Here is a 24,005-nt window from a genome sequence, read left to right as displayed (position 1 = left end):
AGTGGAAGGACTCCATGTAGAACTATTTTTGGCTTGAGTGAGACATTGTTTCAAGTGGGGTTTAGATATTAGCATGAGAGATAGGTCAGTTGACCAAAAACAATGAGATCACAAGAAAGGAGGATTGTTTGTATTAAACATGCAATGACCCTTGAGATACCAGTGTTATCTTATTTAATGTTTAGGCTCAAGTAACAGAAATGAAGAAAACATGGTCAATTAGGTGCCAGGTGCAGCGTTCAGCCCAAAAATTCCTTCCTTTGGCTTTAGCTAAAGTCCAATTACCAGCAATGACATCACTTGTTTGTTATAGTATATAAAAGCAGGGTTCTTTAGAAATGAATGTGTTCATGAGAGCTCTTCCTTACCTTCCCATTTGGTGTGATTCCAGAGGGGTATCACCCAGAGCCTGATCCTGTTCTAAGTATTTTAGCCAATGCTTATAACTGAATTGTTAGTAGAATACAGAGTATAAGTACGTATATAGTTATTTTTGGATGTAACCAACAACAAATGGACTCTGGAGCACAAAAGAAATTTTTGTGTGGAAAAAATCCTGGCAAACCTTGATAAATCTGTTAGGGGAACTTATTTCCAACATGCCAGTTTGAACAAAAGTTGACAATTATGTAGCCTCTCTCCAAATTAAGAAAGATTGATATCGAGAAGACACAATATAGTGCACTGTTCACATGTTCATTTTATAGCTGCTTGACTAGCTACTCAAAAGTTATTTGTTGCAGTCATTACAGAACACTAGGGAAACATTACTTAAAATGTTTGTGGGGAGGAAATTACAATATCTGTGTATAGCGGGGAAAAAAAGGGTTGATGGAAATTCAGTAATGTTGACTACTCCCATGACTGGGGGCTTTCACAGAACATGCTCTTATCAGAGGCAGATAAGGTACAGAGAATGTGCTCATCCCTTTAGTCTTACAAGAATTAATAAGTAGTTTTTGGGCAGTTCAATCTTTACTCCATTCCCAAATAACTGGATTGTTGTTGTTACTTTTGACTCAATCTGCATTATAAGATTTTTTCAAGTCTCACCTCTTCCATGCTGCTGCTTGAGTGGAAACCTAAAGTTGTTAACTGTACAAAACATCTGAAACTCTTCTCCTAGAAGGTTACACGTTCCCTGTGAAATTGTTCCATCATGGCCTCTTGGGGTGGCCTCTCAAGGGGCCTCAGCTTCACCTAACTGTCCTCCCCACCTTAACTTGCTGTCAGTGAGATCAGTGTTTGGACCCTTACATTTGTTAAAGCCTGTCACTTCCTAGGTGTGTCTCTCTGCTAGTCTCCTGGCTGTTTTCTTGTAGGCAGCCTGGTGCAAGGTACCCCAAGCCTTTCTGCCTCCCCTTCTTTCTCTGCCCTCTTATCTTTATAGCAGACCCTATTTCCTTTATTGATTGCAGCTGTGGGTGCCTCCCTCCATCATTGGCAGGTCTGGCAGCTGCAAGGGTTGTGCTCAAGATGCTTGCTTGTAAACAGGAGGGACTCTCCTCCCCTTCTGTCTACATTCAGTACAGGGTTTGTAGACCTCATTACAGTTCCCCTTTCATCTCTGTGGGTGGCCACTCAATTTAACTATACCATTTCCTCTTCTTACTGGAGAGAATTTGATAAACATTGTTCATGTGAATAACTATAGCCTGCTACTTTTTTTTTAAGAGGAAAAATGAAAGATTCCATGGTTGGTTGTGCCAAACTTTAAAGATTAAGATATACTAATATAAACTGTAGCAAAAAACACCAGGCACCAAGAAAATGATCTCCAGATAGAATTATGATTGGGAAAAGGAAGAGAGCTCTTTGAAAGGTAAATAAAAAAAGGGGTAAAATAGGTTGGACAGCAAGACTTTATACATTTTATAAAGCAATAGCCAACATGATATGGAGTATATTACTATGGAAAATCTTCACAAAAATGCCATGTAATAACAATACCCCCAAAATCAAAAAGCATGTGTTATGCAGGATTCTCTTGCATTAAATTAAGTTCTCCCTTAAAAACTGAAAATATCTACGATGCAGTGACTTATGCGAAAGTTAAAAAATATTTTTTAAAAAACTTTAAGAACAACAAGAGATGCCAATACTATAACATATAATAGCTTGAAGACAGCTATAAAGAAAACATACTGGGGGGAGAGAGAGGGAAGTAGTATTTCAAGATAATGTACAAAAGCAGCACTCAATCGTGCTCCTTAAGCATTTTAGAAGGAAGGAAGGAAAAAATTCAAAAACAAATTCAAATTTTAACCTCTATATAGACTGGAAATGTAAGCAAGTGACAGCTGATTGAGTTTTATCTATTCCATGTAATCTGACAAAATCCACTTCATAATGACAAATTCTGGAGCACATTTTTGGTCTACTGTTTTTACATAAAGTAGCTTTTTCAACAGATGCCAAATGTTACTACATTTGTAACTAGAGCTAAGGCATTACTACAAGGAAATCTGTGTCCTTTATGTCCATTATCTGTGCAACTAACTGTAGCTATTTACTAAAGTCTTAATTACCTCAAGACATCCCCTAAAATGAATACATTTAGTGTAGAGATTATAAGAGAAGGACTTTAGCAGTTCCATAAAGTTGAGTTGAGATTTCAACTTAGACCAGGAATTAAACTCTTGTAACAATTATAGAGGGTTCACTGGCTGGCCAGTGCACCCTCCCATTGCTGAGCATAGCTTAGCAGTCACTTTGTCTCTGGTGCCCCATCCTTGCTCACTCTGAGCCTGAGGTGGCTTGCTCCCCTTTTCATGATTCAGCCCTCAGATCAGGTCATCTATATTTCTATCCCTTCCAGGGTAATAAAGACTCCAATAAACCAGAAGTCTATTGACTTGGAAGCCTCCTGTAGGGTTGATAACTTTGGAGGATCAGTGGGGGAACCTAGGCCTTCCCTCTTGTCTGGGTTCTGGCCCAAGGACTCTATGAAGCAGCTAGAGTGCTTCTATAGACTCCCTGCTCTTTCTCTGTGCTACTTCCTGCTGTCTGGTTGATGCTGGCTGATGCAAGAGTGCTGCATGCTGCCAGAGAGCCCCAGGGGACTCTCCCTTTGAGTTCTCTGGCTGCATGCAGCCCCTTGCACCATGAGCCTTCTCCAACTGTTTGGGAAGTCTCTTTAAATTTCTTTTTCCATGGAGTTCTCCTCCCTGTTCTCTTCTCTTTTATTCTGGAGGCTCTTCTCTCCAAGAACAGCCATTTATCTCAGCTGTTGGTGGTCAGCTTAGTCATAGCTCTGGAAGTAACTGTTCTGCCCATTCACCCCTTCCTGGCTGTTACAGTGGAGGATTTATATTCCCCTCACTGAATACTATATCCTTTGGAGAACAGCACTTATTCTTTTTAGTAAGAAACACGCTTCTCAGAATTTCCACGTAAATCTGTTAGTTTATGAATTATAATTTTACAATGATCCCTTTAAGAATTTTTTGCTAACTCTGTTTTGGCTCCTTAATGCAAATAAAATTCCTATCAGACTTCAGATCTGAAGTCTGACTCACTTTTCATGTGCAGCAAAATGTAAGGTATAGGCTACTTTAAATTTTTTTTAATATTATTTTTAACCATTTCTACTTACATTGAAATAATGGAGTATTTTTGTCATTGAATAAACGCTCAAACTGTAGATTTAAAAAGTTTCTATCCCTCATGGTTGTGAAGAGCTAATAGCGCCAAGAGCTGCAAAGTACCCTATTTATCTTCTTGAAGTGTGGATAAAGCGGTGTGTTCCTTGACAGGTAAATTCATAAGAACTTTTTGCCTTTTGAGGACTATTAAGCTTACCATAGCAGTTTCACGATTCCATTATTTGGTGTACTCTTTTTCACCTCCAAACTGCAGTCTTTAATTAGCACATAGTAAAGTGAAAAGCATTTGCATGAGTTTGGTAAGATTTCCTCCTTTTATGCTCAGATATTTTAATTGTTACATCTAGCTTCATTTTCATAATTTAAATTTATCCACCACGTCTTTTTGCAAGTCTTCTACATCTCAAGTTACAATCTTTTTTGCTAGCAAAATCCTCCAGCAACAATATCCTTGCTTCAGTTTGAGGTTTTTCTCTCCAATATTTGCCAGTCTTTTGATTGCTGTTGCAGATTCATTGTCATGTCAGCTGTTCTTTTTCCTTTGAGTTCCCCTAACTCATTTCTAGGAAACGTGCCACATGAAGCAACATCTCTGGTACTTTGCATCTGATTGTACTTGAGGAGTAAGACAGTGGTGTCTTCTTTCTAATACCAGCCACGTTTTTAGTTTGAACTTTATTCCTTCAAGCTGTGTTTTCTATTAGTTGTTGAGTAAAATTCCACCCTTTTTTCCCCCAACAAAATATGAAACATGTTTGTAGTACACTCCGGGGAGTTAACTTCCACAAAGCTGTTCTCTGCACCTACATCATGGGCTCCCAAAACATATTTTGTTTGTTTTTTTTGTTGCCACATAATACTGAGGATGCATTTTACAGACTATAAAGTTCTAATCCAAGTGGTAGATTATTTCTATCTTCCTTAATTGTGCCCCTTTATTCTTTCTCCATGTAAAGACCTGGAGAAGCAGCTCTAAGACCAGACATGGCAGAATTTCATAGTGACCAGATTTACCCACAGTGGCAATCTACTGCACCCATAGTCAGGATAAGGATTAATGATATGACTCGGTGGTTTAATAAAACGTATTTTTCCCTGGAATTATTAAACTGATATTCTGCATGAAATCTAGTGTGTTTGCTAATTTAAACTGGCAGAACAACAATCTAAACAGATTTTGCCCTATCTCAGCCCAAATTTTCTAGTATCTCATTAATTTGTGCACTAAGACTAGGTACCTTCCTCTAATTAGAAGGGGTAATGTAGCAAACAGAGCATGTATGTGGATAGGATAGGATATATCTTTTGTGCATCATCAAAATAATCATCTTTAGCCAAAGCACACTAGTAACAGCAAATTGCTTTCCTGCTGTGCACTTCTGAATTGAAGAGATTTGTTTGAATTACTGTATTATGATCCACATTTGTTTCCCTGAACTTGAATCATTTGTGGTGTCTTTCTTATGATATGGAGTTTTTTACTGTAATACTCAGTTGGAACTGGTGAATGTAAAAATGTAATTTTATTGCACAAAACAAAAATAGTATAAGATATCACAAATTAAACATATATAAGCCTACCTAGAAACAATTACTAAAAATATGCAAAATGGATCAAATAAGTCCACTGTAATTCTCATGGTTTCAGAACACTTTGTTTTATATAGAACATGAAGTTTTTAAACAAACCTGTGCATCAGCTCCACCTGATGCAAATTTTTCCCCACCTTTGGAAAAGGCCACAGAAAGCACAGGTCCCTGTAAAATTAAAAGCAAGTTCAGTCATGTGCTAAAATTTTTTTCTATTAGTCTCTCTTTACATTGAAATACAGAGAGTCATCTCTTGTTCAACAGAACTCCAACAACTTTCTAATGCTAATGAATAAGATAGACAAAGTGGATGAAGTAATATTTTTACTGGACCACCTTCTGTTCGTGAAAGAGACAAGCTTTCAAACTTTCTGAAGAGGAAGAGCTCTGTACAGCTTGAAAACTAGTCTCTTTCTCCAACAGAAATTGGTTCACTAAAAGATATTACCTCACCCACATTGTCGCTCCAATATCCTGGGACTAACATGAGTACAACAACACTGCAAACAACTAATGAGAAATAGTCCAACTGCAATGATGATTTCTACAAAATTAAAGTTGAGTGAAAAATGAATACTACAAATCACAGGAAAATATTAGGTCATGATTATTGCCATATTACTTATTGTTCTAAACAACAATCTTTCCTATATCTATTTTACTTTATATTTACTATGTATTTAATATTTTTATCATAAATAATTCAATCAGAAAGTGGGGCTTGCTGCATATTAGGGAGGAAGAGAAAAGGAAAGTGGTGATAGGAGGTTCCTGTTAAGATTACCACACACTCCACCATTAACTACAGAAGGTTTATACAGCACATGTACTTATCTAGCAGATGATTAGTTGTTCACATGAAAATTATTGAACATTGCCCTCTTGATTTCAGATATTCAGTATGAAAACAGTTACCCAGCATTAAGCACATTGACTGTCACTTAAGGTTATGCAATTTCTGTCAACTTGTGACCAGCCACATTACTGCAAGACTTTGTTTTTCCATTGAAAATGTCATGCATTGGCAAATAACTGCCCTCATTAGTGCACCATGTAAGTGTATTATTTTTCCTCTAATGAAGTCATTAAACATATGAATATGATAAAATCTACTCACATTTCAGTTAAAAAAGAACTACTACAGTACTGCTATACCTTGTGTCCATGAAGCGTATATATAAGTCTTCCTTCTAAGAGATCCATAATTTTAAGGGTACCATCAGTAGAGGCGGTGATGATATAGTTACCAGAAGGATGGAATGATACACAATTAACTCCTGCTCTGTGAACTAATTCACAAGAGACAAAATTCAGACATTGAAACTAACTATTGGAAGTAAAATCGACATTTCCTGTAGTAGTTGCTTTCTAGTGCCCAAAACAATAATCAACTCCCAATATTACTGAGAGAAAAGAAAAACAAATGTAAAAGAAAGCAGTTACCCAGTTCCATGCTAATACACCAGAAAAATTATAAAACGAAGAAAAATTGTGAGATGTTAAAGTAATTAATGCTTTTATTGAAATAAAGGATGCAGACTTGTTTGCTTTCCAGTTACCATGGGGAATTAATTTAAAATTGATAAATAAAGATATTAATTTAACAAAGAAAAAATATCCAAGTATAATTGCAGTTTATAGTAATCATAATCCATTGATTACAAAAAAGCATTTATGGTGTAGGAGGAGATTTGTTGACATGTATTAAATTTATAAAGAGACAAAGAATTCAGACACTAACATATAGCACAGAGGTTCTCAAACGGGGGGTCGTGACCCCCCAGGGGATCACAAGGTTATTACGTGGGGGGTTGTGAGCTGTCAGCCTCCACTGCCAATCCTGCTTTGCCTCCAGCATCTATAATTGTGTTAAATATATATTTAAAAAGTGTTTTGAATTTATAAAGGGGGGGAGGAGCGTCCACACATATAGGCTTGCTGTGTGAAAGGGGTCACCAATACAAAAGTTTGAGAACCACTAATATAGCATGTTAAAAATCATGATATTAAAGAGTTTGACAAACCAAAAAGTATAAAGCAATTCAAAGCAAAGACTATTCTCTGTGATTAATTTCATACTGTTAAATCTAAACTCCTTATGATCATGTACCAGTGAGTGTGTTTTCTGGTACCTAGACCCAATAACATGAGCTTAGGATGAAAAGCAAGCCTTAGCATTGAATGTCCCATCTTTTATTGGCCAAACTCAGATGGGTAAGCTGACTTTCACAGCATGTGGCTTTTTAAAATAAAACAAATATGAATTCTTATTATAGCAACTTCTCAGAGGCTGTAAAATTAAAGGACAGTTTCAAAGGGACCAACTTGAAATACATTGCAGTTTTTTAACTCAAATGGCATTCTTCTGAAAGCTAAAAATGTTGACAAAAAGTAATAGAGTCACTAAAACATATAGAAAAGACATATTTAATAAATATTAAATGTTTACATTGTTTTCTGTATTGTCAGTTTCTGTTCTTGGAGAAGAGGGACTGAGTCACATTAATCACACTGTCACATCCTGATGTAGCAAAATACTTCAGCACAGAGCTAACTTCAGTGGGACTATGCACAGGCTTGAAGTTAAACATATGCTTAAACATTTGCTTCACTGGATCACGGCCCTAGTCAATCAGGTCTGGATCTTCTGAGGTGCAGAGCACATTCATCTCCTATTGACTTTCCTTGGATCCTAGGGACTTTAAACTAACTGCATCAGGACAATCAGCACATTGTAAGACCTGCCCATTACTGAGTGCAAACAGGCACTGAATGGAGCCCATCCTCCTATTCGGTCATAAGGATGGTGTCCCAGGCATAAAAAACAGATTAAGAATCTCCTTTCCTTGCCCCAATAAACAAACAAAGTATTACACTAACTACAGCTCTTTTTAATCATTTTTAAAACGTGGCTATTTAGTGGAATATATTAATCTTTGCTACAAGCTAAGGGCTTGGAGAATTTCAATATACAAATGGGTAGCAGCTATTTTTAATAGTTACAAAAACAGAAAAAAAGTGGTTTAATACGAAACTCCACTCCCCACAAAATGTCTTTGTGCAGTCATGCCACTATAAAAAGTTCAAAATGATTATTTTGAAGGAAAAATTGTTTTTGGAGGAAGAGAGGGAGATGTCTATATCTTAGCTGTTTTCTAAACATTTGAAAATAGATTTGGGGCATGTCTACACTACAAAGTTAAGTCAACTTAAATGTAAGTCGACACCCAGCCACCGCAGTAAATAGGTCAGTCGGTTGTTTCCATGGAGTGTGTCCTCACTAGCAATGCTTGCATTGATGCACAGAGTAGTGCATCACGGGTAACTAGCCCACAGTTTAACTAGCTGCAGAGGGGTTGGGAAGGGCTTGCAACATCTCATGGGACCAAAACATTGTCACAGGGAGGAATGGGAACATGGCTTCGGCCTCCCATGATGCAGTTTCCTCCATCCCTCCTCTGATATCAGGGGCAAACAACCCATATTTTCTTGTATCTTTTTTTGAAACCCTGGCTTTGCCACACGTATGCAATAGCCCGAGAAGTAGGGACCCTGCTCAGCTGTGCACTCTTGTTGCGAGCATTACAAACACCTTGTGCCTTATCCTGCAGTATTTCCAGAGCTGAGACAGGAGCCACAGCGTGGAACACTGCAATGTCATTCAAGCAGCTCAGCTGAAAACCATTGAAAGAAACAATTCCTGGTTGCTTCTGGTAGTCACGCAGCAGCTGAACATAAGTGGAACACCGTTTCTGGTCCTGGGAAACAAGAACTGACTGGTGGGATGACATTGTTATGCAGCTATGAGATGATACGCAATCGCTACAGAACTTTCAAATGCGAAAGTCCACTTTCCAGGAATTTTGTGCAGAGCTTTCCCCAGCCCTGAAAAGCAGCAACACCAAAATGAGACATGCTCTGACAGTGAAGAAGTGAGTGGTGATCGCTCCGTGGAAGCTTACAACGCCAGACTGCTACTGGTCAGTGGGGAATCAATTCAGTGTTGCTAAATCCTCTGTGGGAGCTGTTGTGATCCAAGTGTGCAGCGCCATTAATCAACTTCTGCTAAGAAGGGTCATGACTGTGGGCAATGTGCAGGACATAGTGGATGGCTTTGCCATGGTGGGGCAATAGACGGAATGCATATCCTTATCTTGGCACCAGACCACTTAGCCAAAGAGTATATAAACCGTTAGGGATACTTTTCAATGGTGTTGCAAGTGTGGGTGGATCACAGGGGCCGTGTGACAAACATCAACATGGGATAGTCAGGAAAGGTGCATGACGTGTGCATCTATAGGAACACAAGTCTGTTCAGAAAGATGCAAACAGGAACTTTCTTTCCAGATTACAAAATAACTATGGATGACATTGAAATGCTAATACTGATCCTGGAAGACCCAGCCTACCCCTTGCTCCTATGGTTCATGAAGCCATACAGTGGTCACGTGGAGCAGTAAGGAATGGTTCAACAATAGGCAGAGCAAGTGCAGGCTGGTGGTGGAATGTGCCTTTGGCCATTTAAAGGGTTGCTGACACAGTCTGCTTACTAGGTTAGACCTCAGTGAAAGCAATATCCCTATTATTATCACTGCCTCCTGTGCACTCCATAATATACCTGTGAGGCAAAGGGAGAGAAGTTTCTGCAGGGGTGGGGCATGGAGACAGATAAGTTCACAGCTAATTTTGAGCACCCAGATACCAGGGCAAGAAGAAGAGCCCAGCAAGGAGCACTGCATCTCCAGGAGGATTTGAAAACCTGCTTCAGTAATGAGCCACAGTAATGTGCACTGCTTATCTGTGTTGTGCCTTCTCATACCATCCCATCAGTTGCATCAGTTTCCCTGTACTCCTCTCCCACTCCCAAGTCCCCATGATTGGAATAAATATAGAGTATTTCATTCTTGAAACACTGATTTTTATTGCACAAGCATAAAGAAACAAAGACCAGGAATATAATTTAACCTTGGGCAAACAATGTGATAAAATTGGGAGGGAAGAAACCAAGTCAGCTTGTCTGTGAAAGCACAGTAGTCTTGCCCATCAAAAGTCTTTGTTTGTTCTTTGTACCCTCTCCCAGAGTTGACTGGAAGGGATACTGAACTTCCCCACCCCCTGGAATGTTTGAGGGAGGGGGATTGGGAACAGGGCAATGCTTGTAGGCAGCTTTGCAGAGGCTGCAAAGGGAGTCTAGCCTCAAGCTGTTTTTCTTGAAGCTCAACCAGATGCCTCAACATGTCTGATTGGTCCTTCATAATCAGCAGTATCTCATCCTTCATGCCACCCTCATGCTCCTGGGATGCCCTCCATGTCCATGTCCTGTTTTTCAGACAATGAAATACTGCAGGATCTTAGCACCATGTCAGCAGTCCCAGAGGCATTCATTATCTCACTGAACATGTCACCGCGTATGTAGCGGGGCAGTTACCCCACTCCGGAAAAACAAGGAGAAAAGATAGGCTGATTGGGAAGGCAGCCACAGCTGGGGCCATGCCCAATTAGGAGACAGCTGGCCCTATCAAAAGGCTGTGAGCCAGGAGCTGGGTCAGTGTCTCTCTAGCTTTGGAGAGAGATGGACCTAGCTGCCTGAAGGAGCAAAGAGTACTGTGGACAGAGCAGTGCTGGGGAAGGGGCAGGCTGAGCTGGGGAGCTCAGGCCTGGCCACCGCCCAGGCTGCAGCCTGACAGGAAGGCCTAGAGAAGTACTGTGCTGTAGGGAAAGGCAGCAGTTCCAAACCCCGTTTGCCAGTGATGAGTGGCCATTACACTGCAGTCTGCCCTACTGAACAGGGGCTAGATAATGACTGAGGCAAGGTGGGCTTAGAGGGTTGGGGGTTCCCCTGGGAGGGGAGACCCACAGAGTGGGGGTACTGCTGGTGCAGAACCCCAGGGTAAGGGGCAACGGGATCCAGGAGGGACACGGATGTCTGAGGCAGGTGAGCCACTGGCCAGCAGAGGGTGCGCCGAGCTGGAATTGAGCTAATTCCCAGGGCAACCAGCAGGAGGCGCCACACAGATGAGTCTTGCTTCGCTATAGTGTGTTCTCTTTTTCCTCCTTCTAATCTGTGAAAGCCTCTGTGCTAGTGTGGAGGATGTGCTGAAGGGCAAGCTTCCACTGTAAGGCACACAAAGCACAAGGCAACCATTGTCAGTGCATACCCTGGATCTAGTGCAAGGTTGCTATTTAAAAATCACTCCTCTTATTACACTCAAATGCAAGCCAGAACTGAATCTGAATCCCTAGCTATTCAATGAACTGACTTGCTGTTCCACCCATGGTGAGTACAGCTCAGGGGCATGGGCATGGGCACAGGCCTTGTGCTGCAACTTGTGGGAAACCCACATCGGGAGCACATGTAGACCATGCCCCTTGGCAATATGGATGTTGCTTTGAGACCAGGGACCCGTGTTAAGCCTCCCAAATTGCGGTCTTTGTCCAAGGTGATGGGGCAGGGGTTTGTGGCCACAAGAGAGCACAGAAGCCCACTCCTCACTTCTCTTAATGCTGTTGGTAATAGTCACCCTGGACTTGCAGAATGTAAGGTCAGTGCCGATCCCTGCCAACAAAACCACCAGCATGTTAAAGAAAATGTGGTTGAGGGACCCGGAAGTCACCATGGGTGGTAGATCACATGCTCGAATATTTGTGGTATGAGCACTTGTAATGAAAACTTCCACCGTCTCCCCGAGGTGACCTTATGTGATATCAATCTCCTGAAGGAAACGGATACTGCAAGTGTCTATAAACGGACCCAGTCCTTACATTGCTATGCTGTGTATCGCAATGCCAGCAGACTTAATACTGGAGTGCCATTCAAAAGTGTTCTACCATGGTAGAAGAAATAAGGCAGCCCTCCCCAGACACCTTCTGCAAAGGATTGCAGAGTACTTCCATGAAAGTTTCCTAGAAATCTCCATTGAGGATTCCCGGGTCATCCCTGTGCACACACAGTATTGTCTGGAGGGCACCGTCTGTGTAGCTAGAGCAGCCACTGTGAAGCAGATACCCACTGCACCTCACTTTTTCTTCAGATTAAACAAAATAGAAGAGCATATAAATCCTACAGTTTGATTGGAATTGCATAGTCACCAGAGGTGCCTTCCCTGGCATCATGCTCAGCTACCATGTTGTCCTGTGACTGGCTGGGCCCCAAGGTTAAAAATAGCTCCTGGCTCTCAAGGAGAATGGATCCACTGCTTGCCTGTCTCCCACTCGCCTCCTCTTCCTTGTCCAGAATGTCCTCCTTGTTGTTGCCTGAGGTGGCCTGGGACTCAGACTCCTGGGAGGTATCCACGTGGTGTTTGGGGGTAGTAATAGGTTTCCTGCTGAGAATCTCATGCAGCTCATTGTAAAAGCAGCATGTCTGTGATGCAGAGCCAGAACAACTCTTTGCCTCCTTTGTCTTCTGATATGCCCCCCAAGTTCTTTGATTTTCATGTGGAACTCCTGCCTGTCCCTGCTGTAGCCCTTCTCTCCCATGCCCCGTGCAGTCTTTGCGTAGATGACTATATTTCTTCGGCTGGATTGGCACTGTGCCCAAACAGACTCTTCTCACCACTGACCAATAAGATCCACCATCTCCTGTGTACTCCAGGCTGGAGCGTGTTTGGGGCATTGAGTCCCCATGATCAGCTGGGCTGGTGAGCTCTCCACACTGATCAAACAGGAAATGGAAATTCAAAAGTTCCCAGGGCTTTAACAAGGGAGGGACTGTTTCCTGTGTACCTGGCTGCTGTGCAGCGGAGTTGAAAATGATCTCCAGAGCGGTGACAACAGAGCATCATGGGACACTTCCTGGCCGCCAATTCAGTTAACTTATACAATGCTGTGTCTACACTGCCTCTCTGTTGACCGATCAACATTGAATTAAGCACTACGCCTCTCACGGACGTGGAGTAATTAATTCGATGTTACAGGCGAGTTAGGTCAGAGGAAGGGTCCTGGTAGTTTAGACGTATACATTATTAGGTAGATGTAAGGTGGCTTCCATTGACCTAAGTTTGTAGTGTAGACTAGGCCTTAATGGGAAACTGATATTCTACAAATATTGAATTATGCTATTAATCACAGATGTGTATGTTTTCCTAAAACTTTCATACTGTAACATACTGTACTGAAAATCAAAAGTAGGAAGACAAAGGAAAATAACAACACCTACCTAATAAGATTAACAGATTGTCACTGTAGACTAGAATGTCTGCAGAGTCACTGCAAAACTGATAACAGCTACAAACATGACTGAGGACCCTTTTTGTTCAGAATATCACCAGCTTAATTATCATGGAGTTTTGCAGTCTGTTACCATGCAATTTTTAAGTTCTCAGCCACTCTGACTTTACTATAACTATATTGCACACTATAATTAGTAAGGCATGGTCTCTTGGCATACAATAAACACTACACCATTGTGACATCAGAGGTAACTCAACCAACTGCCATCCTTACACTACAAAGGTGGTTTTCAACCTTTTTTCATTTGCAGATCCCTAAACATTTTTGAATGGAAGTGCAGATCCCTTTGGAAATTTTAGATATTAATGGCGGACCCCGAAGGGTCTGGGGACCATAGGTTGAAAACCACTGCCTTACAACTAATTTGTACGCAACACTTTAATTGGTTGTATGGGGAAGACTGCACAGAAGGTGGATTACTTGGCCCAACTGCCAGTTTTTCAAAATCTCTGACAGAACAACACAATCAACACACACACACACAGAGCCCCTCACAGCAGCGCACACTGCTCATTTGCCACCTGCACAAATCTTCCAGGACTGTCTCTCTCTCTCTGTGTCACTCTGAAGCCTAGCATGTCTGAGACATTGTGAAGTGAAACAGCTAGAACCATGGTTGATGGCTCTTTTTTATTTGGAATATCACCAGGTTCAAGCATCAGTGGGCTGTCAGAACCAGATGGAAGGCTGGAGTCCAAAGGTTCCGTGGTGGTTGGAATGTGACAGTTGATCAGAGAAAGCAGGAGTAACAGCTACATGGGGTAACAAGGAGATGGTTGTCCCACCAACCAGGGGGCTGCTCTGTGTACAAACTTTGGGGAACATATACAAACAGCAACATTGCTCTCTGCAACACAACACATGGAAACAAGAGCCCTTTTTATCAGCTTTTTGACACACGAGTTTAGGAATTACACCCATGCAACAGGATGAGCTTTCAGCTAATAGTTCTAAATAAAAATTCTGAATAGTATTCCCCCATCATGAATCTGTCTCCTCCCCATATCTCCAGCCTTTCCTAAATTTTTATCTTCTCATGATAGACTAGAACTTGAAATTCAGAATATTATTTCAAAGTAACATGAAAACTACTTGAATGCTAATTTTCATGCCATTTATTTCTCCCACATTCTGCCTTATTTAAATAATAAAATACTTATTTTTTCATAACTATTTTCCAGAGCACTTTTCAAATGTTAACTATTACTTGAAACACCTATATGGAAAGCCAAACACTGAAAGGATAAGTAACTTGTCCAAGACCGGAGAACTACTCAGCGGCATAATTAGCATTAAAAGACAGAAGTCCCATGCTCTAACTCCCAGTTTCACGTTCTAACCACTGGACCACACTTTCTCAGAGTTAGCTGTTATTAAGCAACATTTCTTATACAATAACTCCTCACTTAATGTTGTCACGTCGCTGATCTATTAGAGAACATGCTCGTTTAAAGTTGCGCAATGCTCCCTTATAATGTCATTTGGCAGCCACCTGCTTTGTCCACTGCCTGCAGGAAGAGCAGCCTGTTGCAGCTGGCTGGTGGGGGCTTGGAACCAGGGAGGACCTGCAGCCCGCATATCAGGTCCCCTAAGTTCCCTGTGCAGCAGCCGCACAGCAGGCTATCAATTGCTGGGCAGTTCAGGTGTCCCTCCTGCCACTGCTGTGTGCTGCTCCTGCCTTGAAGCTGCTCCTGGGGGTGGGGTGGATAAAAGGGGTGCTAATGTCAGGGAGCCTCCCTCTCCCCCACTCCTGTACCCAGGGATTTCCCTACCCCCCCCACCCCCCGAATTTTCCCAACACCCACCCTCTCCCCCCAGTTTTGTGAACTAGTTACATGCAGTGTTGCCAATTTAGTGATTGTTTGGACATCTGAATTGAAATTGAAACATTAATATACACTTTAAAAGCATATAAAGTGTTTGCTAAAATACGTGTATCTGAAAAAAATAATAGATTTGAAAAGTGTGAACATAGACTAGTTTCCTTATACAGCTGTTTTTTATGACAGTGTCAGTACATTCATTTCAGGGATGTTGGCCAACCTAATAATTTCAAATTATGATTTGTAATCAAAATTCTACATGAGCTCTCCCTAACAGCTAGTGATGAGGTGGTGGCTGGAGGGAAAAGGCTTTAAGACCAGATTGTATTTACATTCACACCTAATCTATCTAGGTATCCAGCAAACAGAGCTGTGTTGCTCAAGTGATAGATTTTGGCTGGGGTTGGGTTACAAATCACTTGAATGCAGGGGGTAATTAAATGTTGTTGTTCTTATTGTAGGAGTAAAGGGCAGTAGAACTGTACTCAGCCTGTGCTGATTGAGGACATCAAGAGGGTGGGAACATGTGTTTTGCTTGTTGGTCTGCCTGAGTCACAAGTACTTTTTGACCTGCCCCTCTCCACTGTTTAAAGATAGAGCTGATTAGGCTCCATAGATAGTTTTTTGTTCTGTTAAGTACGACTACAGCTGAAATCACTGATAATCAGGTCTAAGTGCTTAGACCTGCTGTGGGACAGTATTTCTGTGGAAGAGACGGCCCAGTCTGCACTAGCAGCAAGGTTCCTCCACTGAGAGCTCAGCTGAAATCACTGCGAGCTGTGTGGAACCTCAAGAGACCAACTCACAGAGATCACAGTGGCAGGTGGCAGCAGAAGGAGACAGCGCAGGGCCATTGGCAACAGAGTGATGGAGTGAACGGTGGCACAACGAACAACAGTGGCCAGAGCGAACAGTGAGCAGCTGGAGGAATGAGCAAGGTGCCTTCTTGCCCCCCACCTGGGAGGTGAATTCATGTGAAAGCACCTCTGAAGTCTGAGTCTCCACTGACCAAAGACAACACTGGTGAGATTAAATGAGGCTGTTAAGAATGCTGGAGACACAACACAGTTCATGCGAACAAACATGGCTGTGGCATCATACTTTCTATTTAAGCAAGAGATACCACACACTACAAACTGGAGGCCAATGTTAAGTGCATTGTCACTTGTTCATCCTGAAGTTGAACACTGGTTCCGAATAAAACCAGCAAATGCTCACTATCTTTCTGCAAGAAACTCAACTGACTGGCTGCAAGCATGTGGTGCAACAGTGAAAGACTCAACAGTTGAAAAAGTGAAGAGCTCTCTCACCACATTCAAAAAATTTCCATAAATGGCTGATGAATGCACTGATGCAAATGGGCATCAAGTATTAAGTTATTGTGTACGTTATCTTGATGTCAATGGTAGGCCAGTAGATGCATTTCTAGATGTTCAAATTATAGAGACAGATTAGCTGCATCTGTGACAACCCACATCTTAGAAGAGTTACATGTTTGTCAATTGGACCCCAAACAGATGGCTGCTTGTGCATTTGATGGAGCTGCAAACTTCTCTGGAAGACATGGTGGAGTACAAGCTTTGCTCAAAGAAAAGTGTAACCCTAGTCTCTCCTATACACACTGCAGAGGCCATCTACTCCAACTAGCGCTAGTATGAGCTGCAGACTCTTCAAAAGACATTAGAAAACTATAAATTTAATAAAAAAAAGGAGTACTTGTGGCACCTTAGAGACTAACCAATTTATTCGAGCATGAGCTTTCGTGAGCTACAGCTCACTTCTAGTGAGCTGTAGCTCACGAAAGCTCATGCTCGAATAAATTGGTTAGTCTCTAAGGTGCCACAAGTACTCCTTTTCTTTTTGCGAATACAGACTAACACGGCTGTTACTCTGAAACCTATAAATTTAATGTCTTCATTATGTTCTTTTTTCAGCAAGAGTCCAAAAAGACTGAATATCTTAGAAAATATAGAAGATTACTGGCTTTGGAAAGTATCTACCAAGATGGGATGGATCTAAGTAGTGAGGCTGGTGGATTACTTTTGCGACTACATTCAGAAAAGACTATTGCCATTCTCTCTCTTGTAAGTCTACTGTTGAAACCACTTGGGTCATTAAACAATGCCATCCAGGCATCTGCTACAGCAGTAGTAGATCTGTGTCCAGCAATAGAAGCTACATTTGGATCAGAGAGCTATCCATTGAAAAAGTACTGGAAGAAGCAAAGACTTCAGTCTAGAAGTTGACTAATGAAGGCATTTATATTGAATCCTTAAGCGAAGAGACCAAGAAGTGTTTGTTAAGACATCTGAAAAAGTACATAGACTAGATTCTTAAAAATCTTTTTATAATCGTTTACAACCGCGACTTCTAGATTCTACTCAACCTCTACGTAGCTTTTACAGATCTCTGTCCTATAATACACCGACAGTTGAGTGGAGTGAGGCACTACCAGCAAAGCCATGTGCTCAGGACAGAATAGAGAATTTGAACACAGAGTGGAATATCATATGACGAATTAATGAAGATTTGACTTCAACTCCTATTTGATCGTCACTTGTGGCTAGACCAGATCTTTATGCTAGGTTTTCTGGGATGAAAGAAGTAGGAATTCATCTCTTGCTACTCCCAGTCACAACAGCTACAGTTGAGCATTCTTTTTCATCATTGAATAGAATTTTGTGTTCTAAAAGAAGTCGCCTTCTGCCTGATCATGTGAGTGAACTAATGAGCATATCAATTAAAGGAATGAAAGTTCTGGACATACGAGAAGCCACCAAAGATGAACACATTGCATTCAAGAAGTTCATTAACAGAGTTGTGCAAAATTATAACAAGAAACTAATAAAGATGTAGATGTAATGCTTCATAGAAGGCTTGAGTAGCCAACTTTAATTTGTGTGATAATTTTAAAACATGAGTTAAATCTAATAAAATGGTCATGAAACATTTTTCAGTTTTTACTATGGTGCCATACAGCCCACCTTCAACCTCATGGTCTCACCCTTCATTGGCCCTGACCCCCCACCCTAATTTCAATTCCTGGGGAAAACACTGCCTGTACCCCATCTCCACAGAAAGGGAGAGAGGAAGACGGACACAACAGGGCACAGGACAGAGGGAGCTTGCTGGCAGCAGGTGGTGTCTCAACTTGCTGATCTACTTAAAAAGGCAGTGTACTTAGAGTGGAGTCAGTATACTTAAAGGGGCAATGCTTGCGTATCTCTCACACACACACAGTGTCTCTCTCTCTCTCACACACACACAGTATGTCTCTGACTCACACAGAGATGCACCTCCCCTGCACTTTGGAAAGTGGAGGGAGTGGTACACTCCAGTGGGATAGCATGGGTTCATCATCACATTGTGTTTCCGCAGGGAATGTTTGCAGGCACTGCCATGTATCTATTGTGTCTCCTTGCACCATTTGTGCTGCCTTGTAGAGTGTGAGGCTACATTAACAATGTGTTAATCCTTGAGGGCTCAGTCGAGTGCAAGTTCATCATTTAGCAGCAAGGCATTCCCTGGGAAATATTCTATCCTCTTCCACCTTCTGACTCCACCACCTCAACCAAGCTTCACAATCATAATTGCTGTGTACAGTATTAAACTGTTTGTTTAAAACTTATACGGTGTGTGTGTGTGTGTGTATATATATATAAATGTCTTTTGCCTGGTGAAAAACATTTCCCTGGAACCTAACCCCGCCTATTTACATTAATTCTTATGCGGAAATTGGATTCGCTTACCATTGTTTCACTTAAAATGGCATTTTTCAAAAACATAACTACAACATTAAGCGAGGAGTTATTGTAGCTGTTTGTTATGTTATTGAGGAGTCTAGCTCATATGTCACTTTCACAATGGCCAGGTAGAAGATTCGGCATTAAAAACTAGAAAACAGCATCTGTCTTGAAATCCAAGAGGCAGTGGGATTTCCTGCCAAGAAAACCTCACAAGTCAACTGTTAAACTGAATGAAATCAACCTTGTTCGGCCACTTTATAATTCCATTTTGTGCATAATTTCATCCTTCTTCTCCCAAGAAGAATTAGCAGAATGAAAAGGAAAAGTATTCTCAGCAGAATAAAATGAAATCAAGTTGTACACTAAAATGTAAATAAAGGATAGTTAAGGAAATATTTCTTAAAGTTACAAGACATTTTATTGCTTCCATTTTAAAGAAATTATAATATAATTTAATTTATAATATAATATAATAATAAAAGAATTAAGTAAACAGGTTTAGTTACCATGAGCTATGTAAGCTTTTACCTTGGTAATGCTGCAGTAACTTGTTCATTCGAATATCCCAGAGCTTCACTGTATGATTAGAACCTGCAGAAACTACACATGTACCACTTGGATTGAAATCAACATAGTTTGCAAACCTAGATGGAAATTATGAAAATAGATTTAATGAGTATTGCTCTTTTAACAGCAATATCTATAATTCAAGAGAATTAATAAGAACACAAGAATAGCCATACTGGGTCAGATGAATGATCTATCTAGTCCAGTATCCTGTCTTCCAACCGTGGCCAGTGTCAGAAGCTCCAGAGGGAATGAACAGAACAGATCAATCATCAAGTGATCCATGCCATCATCTATTCCCAACTTCTGGCTGTTAGAAGTTTGGGACACCCAGAGCATGGGGTTGCGTCCACCTTGGCTGAGAACCATTGATGGACCTATCCTCCATGAATGTATCTAATTCTTTTTTCAACCTAGTTCTACTTTTGGCTTTCACAATATCCCCTAGCAATGAGTTCCACAGGTTGGCTGTACATTGTGTGAAGAAGCACTTCCATGTGTTTAAACCTCCTATTAATTTCATTGAGTGACCCCTGGTTCTTGTGTTATGTGAAGGGATAAATAACACTCCCCTATTCACTGTCTCCACACCATTCATGATTTTATAGACCTCTATCATATTCTCCGTTAGTTGTCTCTTTTCTAAGATGAATAGTCCTAGTCTCTCCTCATATGGAAGCTGTTCCATACCCCCAATCATTTTTGTTGCCTTTCTCTGTACTTCTTCCAATTCTAATATATCCTTTTTGAGATGGCACAATCAGAACAGCATGCAGTGTTCCAGGTGTAGGCATACCACAGATTTATACAGTGCTATTAGATGTTCTCATCTAGCAGATGTTTTCAGAACACTATCCACTATGACTCCACAATCTTTCTTGAGTGGCAATAGCTACCGTAATTTAGAGCTCATCATTTTGCATGTATAGTTTGGATTATGTTTTCCCACGTGCATAATTTTGCATTTATCAACATAGATTTTCATCTGCCATTTTGTTGCCCAGTCATCCAGTTTTGTGAGATCCCTTTGTAATTCTTCACAGTCAGCTTTGGACTTAATTATCTTGACTAATTTTGTATCATCTGCAAACTTAGCCAGCTGACTGTTCACCGTTTTCAAAATCATTTATGAATATGATGAACAGCACTGGTCCCAGTACAGATCCCTGGGGGCACTGCTATTTACCTCTCTCCACTGTGAAAACTGACCATTTATTCCTACCCTTTTGTTCTCCTGTCTTTTAATCATTTACTGATCCAAGAGAGGACCTTTCCTCTTATCCCATGACTGCTTACTTTACTTAAGAGCTTTTGATGAGGGATCTTGTCAAAGGCTTTCGGAACGTCAAAGTACACTATATCCACTGGATCACTCTTGTCCACATGCTTGTTGACCCCCCCTCAAAGAATTTTAATAGATTGGTTAGGCATGCTTTCCCTTTACAAAAGCCTTGTTGACTTTCCAACATATTTTGTTCTCCTATGTATCTGATAATTCTGTTCTTTATTATAATTTCAACCAATTTGTGTGGTACTGAAGTTAGGCTTACAAGCCTGTAACTGCTAGGATCACCTCTGGAACCTTTTTAAAAAATAGTAAAATTGAAGTGCTTTTCAGCTCAGACAAAAGGTGGAGAGAGATAACATAGCACTAGTGAAACTAATAAAGTGTATATATTGGGCTTATCTTCCAGGAGGTTCCATGCATCCCAAAAGCTCTGACTCGTTTATGTTTAAAAGAATATGGGATAATATGAAACCAAAGTACTTTCCACAACTAAAGAAGGCAGAGCACACTGTAGCTTGCAGAATATTAATGAGTATGAGGGGAAAAACTGAGAATTCTTCACTAACAAAACATCCTACTCTAAATTAACAGAAAGGAAAGTATTGGGGAAAAAATCAAAGATAAAAGTAGTCAGAAGTCTAACCCAGCCATCTTCTCAAGTCAGGTTTGGTCTCATCTCCTGGAGACAGAAAAACAGATGGGCACATTTAGACAGCCAACTGGCTTCTTAAAAATAAAAAAATCTTTGCATTTCTTTGATTTCCATCTGCTGGTAGAGAAGTTTGCATTTATTTTCAAATATTGCGTAGAGATGTTGGTGAAATTTGATTTAAGACAGCACAGAAGATGAACTTCATATCATAGTAAATAAACTTCTGCATTCCTTCTGTTGCATGGCACTTACCCTTTATAGTCTGTAAAGCTATCAATGCATACTTTATTTGCTGCATCCCAGATTTTAACAGTTTTATCCTCACTGCAAGATGCTATTAATCTTCCATCAGGTGAAAATCTGTAAAGTATAAAAAAGGTTTCTATTTAAGAAGTAGTATCAAATATTCAGTAATACAGATAACTGAATAGTAAATAGTAAAAGGTATTTTCTAGGACAATATCAGTTTAAGGGTGTTATACTTACTGAGAAACAAAGTTTGCAAAACAAGGCAGAAAAGATTACCCCTTCCCATACCATTTATAAAAAAAAACCTTTTCTGCCCCTGAAATCTAAAAACTAAAATATATTTTTTAAACACCCACACAGCTTAATTGGGTGCAAGAATGACCTGTAGGCTGAATCCAAGTATGAAAGTTTCAGCTCTAAAGGAAAAATTGACAGAAAAGTTACAAGTGAATGGAAACAGAGGGTCATCCTAGAACTCTGCATTTAAATTTTAAACTAAGGCTTTCTCTACCATGAATATTTTAATGGTATTAAACATACACATGCTTGCGAATTTTCATTAGGTAAGTCTTTCTAAACTAACAATGATCCTTCAATAATTACCCTAACTCTCCCAGATTGATTAATGAAAAACTGTTTTTAAAAATAAGAAAAAAAATGAGATTAGTCAAAGTCAAACTTATTAGTCTAGTTTCTCCAGTACTCATTACTTCTCTTTTTGAATACATACAGAATATAGGAAAACCAGGATAAAATACAGTAAGTCTTACTTTTTCTTCAAAAAAATTCCCATATCTATTTTTTTTCAATATTTTTCATATATAGTGATAAGTGAACTAGATATATTTAAGTATTTCAGCCCAGATATTTAAAGGTATTTAGGCATGCTGAGCTCGATGTACAAAGCCTAACTAATTTAGAAGGCTAAATTTCATTTTCAAAGAGGATTTAGGCACTTAGGAGCCCAAATTCCAGCTACTGGCAATGGGATTTTGGCTTCTAAATCAGTTAGGCATTGTATGCTGAGCTCAGCAACACCTTTAAAAATCTGGACGGATAGCACTAAACTTGTATCATTTTAATAATATACCTTATGATACATTTCAGAGTAACAGCCATGTTAGTCTGTATTCGCAAAAAGAAAAGGAGTACTTGTGGCACCTTAGAGACTAACCAATTTATTTGAGCATAAGCTTTCATGAGCTACAGCTCACTTTATCGGATGCAAGTGAGCTGTAGCTCACGAAAGCTTATGCTCAAATAAATTGGTTAGTCTCTAAGGTGCCACAAGTACTCCTTTTCTTCTTATGATACATGATTCACATTTAACAGCTTTCTACCATTTACACATTTTTCTGCATGCTTGTTCAGCCTCTGGAAAATAAAATGCCTTGTTTAAAGTTCGAAACAAGGAAATTAGCATATAATGTTCCTCCTTTACAAACTCACTATGAAAGAATACAACACCACAACACTCACTTGGCACAGCGAACCCAGTGTGTGTGCTGGGATAAGGAAAGCAAAAGGCGCTGATGGTGAACACTCCATACTTTTATTGATTTGTCATTGGACGCTGTAACTAGGAACTGGCCATCATGTGAGAAGTTCACACTACGGACAGGTGCAGTATGCGCTTTCAGGGCTGAAGATTCTCCATGACTGAAAAAATACGTTAACATTTTCCATAATATTAACCTTATAGAGGATATAAAACTCAATAATCATTTGACACTGATTAAAAGATCAAAATTAATTCTTCCCTGAATACACCTATACACAAGAACAATCTCTCTTGGTAAATCCTGATTACGGGCTTTAGACAAAGCCACACAGATATTTTGAAAAACTGAGTTTTCTGATCTATTAGAAGTTTATCTAGATGACTAACTCTAAAATGTAAAAGTACTTTGCCTTGCCAGCATTTGCCTTGTTACTTAGTTCAGAAGATTTAATTAATGAAATAAAAATATTTTAATATACTGTAATAATCTAACAATCTTAAGAGTGAAGGTAAACACTAGCCTCAATACTGTAAAACGTCTAAAATATTTTTTGTTCAAAATCACTATCATTTTTCTCTAAAGGAACAGACAAATTTTGATTGAATGAATAAAAGTTGCTGTCTTGGCTTCTTTCATCACTTACCCCCAAATTGCAAACTGTTGCACTGGATTTTAGCCATACAACTCCCATTTAAGTAAATGTATCCTTTGAGTTTGAAAGAAAACACTGCCACATGAATTTAGGCCTTCC

The 24,005-nt window shown here is 40.1% G+C and overlaps 1 protein-coding gene across 4 annotated transcripts in view; it reads right to left on the bottom strand.

Annotated features, from left to right (window-relative positions):
• POC1B (POC1 centriolar protein B) overlaps positions 1–24,005 on the bottom strand; it is a 101,866-nt gene that overhangs the window by 66,360 nt on the left and 11,501 nt on the right. For all 4 annotated transcript variants that reach the window (XM_077832480.1, XM_077832488.1, XM_077832501.1 and 1 more), the window contains 5 exons: positions 23,232–23,411; positions 21,756–21,863; positions 19,525–19,640; positions 6,351–6,484; positions 5,295–5,363 (listed from right to left, as the gene is read on the bottom strand). In XM_077832480.1, coding sequence (XP_077688606.1) covers positions 5,295–5,363; positions 6,351–6,484; positions 19,525–19,640; positions 21,756–21,863; positions 23,232–23,411 — 607 coding nt within the window. The remainder of the gene's footprint in view (positions 1–5,294; positions 5,364–6,350; positions 6,485–19,524; positions 19,641–21,755; positions 21,864–23,231; positions 23,412–24,005) is intronic.

The sequence above is a fragment of the Eretmochelys imbricata genome, chromosome 1 (genome assembly GCF_965152235.1).
Source record: "Eretmochelys imbricata isolate rEreImb1 chromosome 1, rEreImb1.hap1, whole genome shotgun sequence".
Lineage (NCBI taxonomy): Eukaryota > Metazoa > Chordata > Testudines > Cheloniidae > Eretmochelys > Eretmochelys imbricata.
This window is presented reverse-complemented; position numbering and strand designations above follow the sequence as displayed.